The sequence below is a fragment of the Aplysia californica genome, unplaced genomic scaffold (genome assembly GCF_000002075.1).
Source record: "Aplysia californica isolate F4 #8 unplaced genomic scaffold, AplCal3.0 scaffold00478, whole genome shotgun sequence".
Lineage (NCBI taxonomy): Eukaryota > Metazoa > Mollusca > Gastropoda > Aplysiida > Aplysiidae > Aplysia > Aplysia californica.
The window spans coordinates 208,611-214,665 of NW_004797748.1; the positions used below are offsets into that span (position 1 = coordinate 208,611).

General features: G+C 47.8%; 1 protein-coding gene across 1 annotated transcript in view; it reads left to right on the top strand.

Moving 5' to 3' along the window:
• The first annotated feature begins 3,739 nt into the window (after nucleotides 1–3,739).
• LOC101845351 (probable cytosolic oligopeptidase A) overlaps nucleotides 3,740–6,055 on the top strand; it is a 27,239-nt gene continuing 24,923 nt past the window's right edge. Inside the window, exon 1 of the mRNA XM_013086550.2 lies at nucleotides 3,740–3,858. Within this exon, the coding sequence (XP_012942004.1) occupies nucleotides 3,749–3,858 (110 nt within the window). The 5' untranslated portion in view covers nucleotides 3,740–3,748. The remainder of the gene's footprint in view (nucleotides 3,859–6,055) is intronic.

The following is a 6,055-nucleotide window of genomic DNA, read 5'->3' on the forward strand; positions in this document are numbered from 1 at the left end:
GAATGTGCGCACCCTCCTTGACCGTTCAGGGAGTAACCGTCCCGAAAGACGGACGGCCCTCATTGCCAGCGAACTGGATCGATATAAAGTACAGATTGCCGCCCTCAGTGAGACTCGCCTCGCTGAGGAAGGACAACTCACAGAGCAGTCTGCCGGCTACACATTCTTCTGGATCGGTCGTGGACCCGACGAACGTCGCGAGGCAGGGGTTGGTTTTGCTATCAAGTCCAACCTAGTCAACGAGCTGGCAGCTCTCCCTAAGGGAATCAACGATCACCTGATGACTGCCCGCCTCCCGCTCCCCAAGAAGAGATTCGCCACGCCGATCAGCGCTTACGCACCCACTATGACCAACCCGACGACGTAAAAGGAAAATTCTACGAGGACCTAAAGAAGACCATCACAGCCGTACCCAGGGCAGACAAACTCATCTTCCTTGGTGACCTCAATGCTCGAGTCGGCAGAGACTACAAGTCGTGGGAGGGAGTGTTAGGGAAACACGGTGTTGGCAACTGCTACAGCAGCGGACTCTTCCTGTTGGAAACCTGCGAGGCCACGATCTCTTCATCACAGTCTTCCGCCTGCCCAATCGTAGCAAGACGCCATGGATGCACCCACGCTCCAAGCACTGGCATCTACTCGACTACGTCATCGTCAGGAAAAGAGACAGACAGGATGTGAGAGTCACAAAAACCATATGCGGTGCAGAATGTTGGACGGACCATCGTCTCCTCATCTCTAAGATGAGCCCCAGAATCACACCACCCAGGAGGCCACAAGGCATCAAAATGGCCAAGCGGCTGAACGTCTCCAAACTCAAGAATGATCTTGTCAAACATGCGCTGGTAGAAGAGCTAGAGAAAAAACTACAACCACGCGATATAGACCCGCATGCTGATGTGGAGACAGAGTGGGCACGTCTCCGTGACGCCGTCTATGATGTTGCCTTAGACATCATTGGCCCCACTACCTGCAAGCACAAAGATTGGTTCGACGACAACAGCTGCCACGTCCTGACAATATTAGAGGAAAAGCACCGACTCCACAGAGCACTCCTCAAAGACCCCTCCTCCATCTCAAAGAAAGAGAACTGCAATATGGCCAGGAGGAGAGTCCAGTTCGAACTCCGACGACTACAAGACAAATGGCTCAGTGAGAAGGCCGACGCCATCCAGGTCTACTCAGACAGGAAGGACATGGAGAACTTCTTCAGCGCTCTCAAGGCCGTCTACGGACCCACCTCGTCAGGGCAATCCCCTCTTCTCAGCGCAGACGGGAGCACGCTGATAACAGACAAGGAGAAAATCCTCGAGCGCTGGGCACAACACTTCAACAGTGTCCTTAACAGACCATCATCCATCAACAGTGAAGCCATTGAAAGACTACCACAAGTGCCAATCGGCAACACTTTGGCAGACCCACCAACAGAAAAAGAAGTAATGCTCGTCATCAAACGTCTGTCCAGTGGCAAGGCACCAGGTGCCGACTCCATTCCAGCTGAAATCTACGCTTTGGAGGCCCGACACTAATAAAGAAACTGACAAGGCTGTTTACCGCCATGTGGTTACAAGAAAAGCTGCCACAGGAACTCAAAGACGCTTCAATTGTCCACCTTTACAAGCGCAAAGGAAACAGGAACACCTGCGACAACCACCGAGGCATCGCCCTGCTCTCCATCGCTGGGAAGATCCTGGCTCGCATTCTGCTCAATCGCCTCGTTGCACACCTGGAACGCGACCTGCTCCCTGAGAGTCAGTGTGGATTCCTCGTGGGATGCAGTACTTTGGACATGATCTTCGCTGCTCGTCAACTACAAGAGAAATGCTAAGAGAAGAACCTTGGACTCTACTCCACGTTTGTGGATCTGACGAAAACATTTGACACTGTCTGCCGAGAAGGGCTGTGGAAGATCATGGCACAGGTTCAGGTGCCCCGCAAAGTTCATCGTGATGGTCCAACAATTCCACGATGGCATGACAGCAAGAGTGCAGGACGATGGCGTGTACTCCCAGCCCTTCCCCGTCATTAATGGAATGAAGCAGGGCTGCCTGCTGGCGCCCACTCTGTTCAGCATGATGTTCTCAGCTATGCTGACCGACGCCTACCACGACGGAGATATCGGTGTCGGTTTTTGTTACCGCACTGATGGAAAACTCTTCAACCTTCGGAGGCTGATGGCAAGGACTAAAGTCCATGCAGGCATAGCCCGCGATTTCCTCTTTGCGGACGACTGCGCGCTGGATGCCAGTACTCAGTCAGACATGCACGGAAGCCTGGACCGTTTTTCTAAAGACTGCGAAAATTTCGGCCTCATTATCTCCAGGAAAAAGACCGAAGTACTGTACCAGCCAGCCCCATCGGATCCTTACATAGAGCCCCATTGTATCATCTACGACCAGAGACTGACAGTTGCAGATAGTTTGTCTACCTTGGCCGCACCCTCTCTCGCTCGGCCAATATCGATGAGGAAGTGACCTAACAGAACTACAAGAGCTAGTTCAGCCTTCGGTAGACTGAAAGACAAAGTCTAGGAGCGAAGAGGACTGAGCCTTAACACCAAGCTCAAAGCGTATAAAGCAGTAGTTCTGCCATCCCTGCTTTGCGCCTGCGAAACGTGGACAGTCTACAGCTGGCATGTCAAGCAGCTCGATGCCTTCCACATGAGATGCCTCAGGACCCTGCTTCATATCAAGTGGCAAGACAGAGTCCCAGACACTGAAGTACTACAGCGGGCCAAGATGGAGAGCATAATACGCTATCCTACTGCGCTCTCAGCTCCGATGGGCCGGCCACGTTCACCGCATGGACGACTCTCGCCTCCCAAGAGGTTACTCTGCGGTATGTATGTATGTATGTATGTATGTATGTATGTATGTATGTATGTATGTATGTATGTATGTATGTATGTATGTATGTATGTATGTATGTATGTATGTATGTGTGTGTGTGTGTGTGTGTGTGTGTGTGTGTGTGTGTGTGTGTGTGTGTGTGTATGTATGTATGTATGTATGTGTGTGTGTGTGTGTGTGTGTGTGTGTGTGTGTGTGTGTTTGTGTGTGTGTGTGTGTGTGTGTGTGTGTGTGTGTTTGTGTGTGTGTGTAGTTGTATGAGTGCGGTTTTGAAGGGGGGGGGGGGGTACCGATGGAAATTACAGCCGGTCATTTCTACAAACCACTAGCCGTCCCTGCAAGCGACATGGGGAGATACTGTAATTATGCTTTATTACGTCTAGAATCTAGGGCCTATAGCACAATATTGAAATACTGACATAGTCCTACCTGGTAATATAACTCTACTATTGATAGGCTAATTACTGATTAAGAATGAACAGTCATCTATATTATAACGATGCAACTTGACTTTTGTAATTCTGATTCATTGAAGCAAGTTTTATATTGAACTATCCTGAATTTTGTCAAATCAACTTGAAAATTTAGGAAACAAAAACTTAACGTATATTGCAAAAAACCCCAACAAATTCCACTTCTGAAATCAGTGACCTTAAATTAGCAAAAGCAAGACTTAAACCTAATGTGGTTGAATGTGTGTTGACCAGTGTTAGGCTTCTATCCATTAAATTAAAAATATGATCTAGGCTATAATTACCAGCGCAACAGGGGTCTTATAATAATAATTGAATGACCCTTTAAGTGCGAAAGTGCGAACTGCGAACAAGTCGTAGTGACCGGCTTGTAGGGCAAGGGACGTTACTCTGAAATCTCAATGCCCATTTCTTGCACTCCGAATCATGGCGGCTTCACTGGCTAGAGGTCGAGCCAGCACTTACTGTTTTTCCCTTCAGCTTTGGAAGACAAGTGTTCGGCATGCTTCCAAAGGTTCAAACGCATACTACGTTTTGTAAGTAAATGTAGCATATATTATGAACCGCAACCACCCTTATGAATCTCATTTGTGAAGGCTGTTTATCCGCTCAGTCAAAATTTATTTCGTTACACAATCAAATTACGGAATATTACTGCTACCGACTGCAGTATTGTACACAGGAATGAAATGTGACACTTTATAGGGGGTGCACACATACGCGATCGGGTCCGGTCGCTTTCTTGTGGTTCAGTGCGCACTACAACCCCGCCACAATTGTACCCGACGACCTGGACGTTAAAGTAGAGAAACCTTTAACGTACATCATGCGACTACACAGAGGGCGTAAACCGGGCTATGATCGACTGAACCTTTGAACCATGAATACATATTATTTAAACGGCCTACGATACTTTTGCACTCCCGCACTCCCTCTCTCTGTCTCTGTGTGTGTGTGTGTGCGCGAGTGCTTGCTTGCTTGCTTTAGCCTAGTGTCTCTCTCCTTTCTTGTCTATTTCTCACTTCCCATTCAGAGACCTTGATCTAGATTTAGATATATAGCAATGTAAACATTGCTAGATCTAGATATAGATCTAGGGCTCTGCATATATATATATATATATATATCTCAACTTATCTCTCTCCCTCCCTGTCACTCTCACCACCCTCCCTCTGTAGTGCTCCTCCTTCTTCTTATTCGTCTCCTTCCTCAAGGCTGATGAGGGCTCCAAACCCATTGTGAGAAGTGAGAAGACGGTCAAAGGCGTGAGACCGAAACCGGGAATTCCCAAAGTACCTTCTTAATGTATTCATGGGTCAAAATGGACACATGACTCGGCCTTGTTGTGATTGGCTGCAAACCACCCGATCGCGCGATTCGCAGGCCAGAAAACGAAACGCATTTGTTTTTGTAGGTCACCGATCTTGTTGATTGGTTTGTGCCACGATGACCACTTTGCGCCCTTAATTTGGCTAGCCCTGACTACACGATGGGCCCGACCTGACCCGATCACGTATGTGGGCACCCCCTATTAGGCTAGACCCACACCGGCGTCGGGCCCGACGGTCAGACCCGACCAGATGATTGTTTGCCGGCTGTGGCGCCCATACCGCCACCGGTACCCGATGATCAGACATCAGTTTGATTTTAATAGAGGAAAATGGCATGTGGCAGGTCAGAAGGAGAAAGTTATTGTTCTTGTTGTGGTTTGGAAAGGTGGGGAGGGGGGGGGGGTTGGAGGTCGGTTTAATTTTTATAATTTTTATCATATAAATTGACTCGCATCAACCTGGGCTCTTGTGTCACTCGTGATGTAGGGTTACGTTGTTTGCCTCTCATTCAATAGGTCCCAAGCTCGAAACTTGACAGCGACGGTAAATTTTCTTCTTTAAATTGTTCTCCTTTTACTTCCTTTCCTGCTCTCATGTTCTGTCGTCTGTTTTCGTCGCTGCGAGCGCTGTAAAACACTCTCAAGACAAAAACCAACAAAACGTGGCGGGAAAGGGGGACTGAATTTATAGAGGCAAGGTCTACGAAAATTAACCTCCTTTCGCCTGGCGGACGGCGTGCTAAACCATCTGGTCTGGGACATTGGGTTTTGGTGTTGGCAGGTTGCCGTTTTTTTATTACCTGTCCTTACTGTTCTGCCGGCGTTCTTTCTTTTGTGTCGAAAAACGGTCCGGTCTGACCGTCGGGCCCGACGCCGGTCTGAGTCTACCCTTATGCATCAGAAGATATTCGGAGACATCTCCGGCGAGCACCCAAGAACTATTCTGAGACGCACTCTCGCACACAGATGCACTGCTTTGGGGGATCAAACTGCGTATTGTTTGCTGTACAGAACACACACTTATATTTGATATATCTAGATCTAGATTAGATTCTAGATCTGTAGGAGGCTAGCCACTAAAACTGTTGCAAATCAGTTATTTTCTAAGAAAATTTCAAACTTAACTGCAAAATATATCAAATTATGGGTTAAAACTGGGGGGCATGCCCTTCTGTAACCCCTATATTTTTTTACATGGTTTAGAGGCACAAAGCATTTTGATTGGTCTAGATTCTATCTCCGAATAGATACTCCAGTTGATAATGCAACTGACTGTTGTACTAAATTGAATTGCTAAAAGGCTGGGAATGAGGAGAGCTAGGTGCACTGTAAATGCTTCACTCCTTTCATGACCTTGACTTCTTTCATTTTTCCACCGTTTTCCTGTTGTATTATTTGTATCA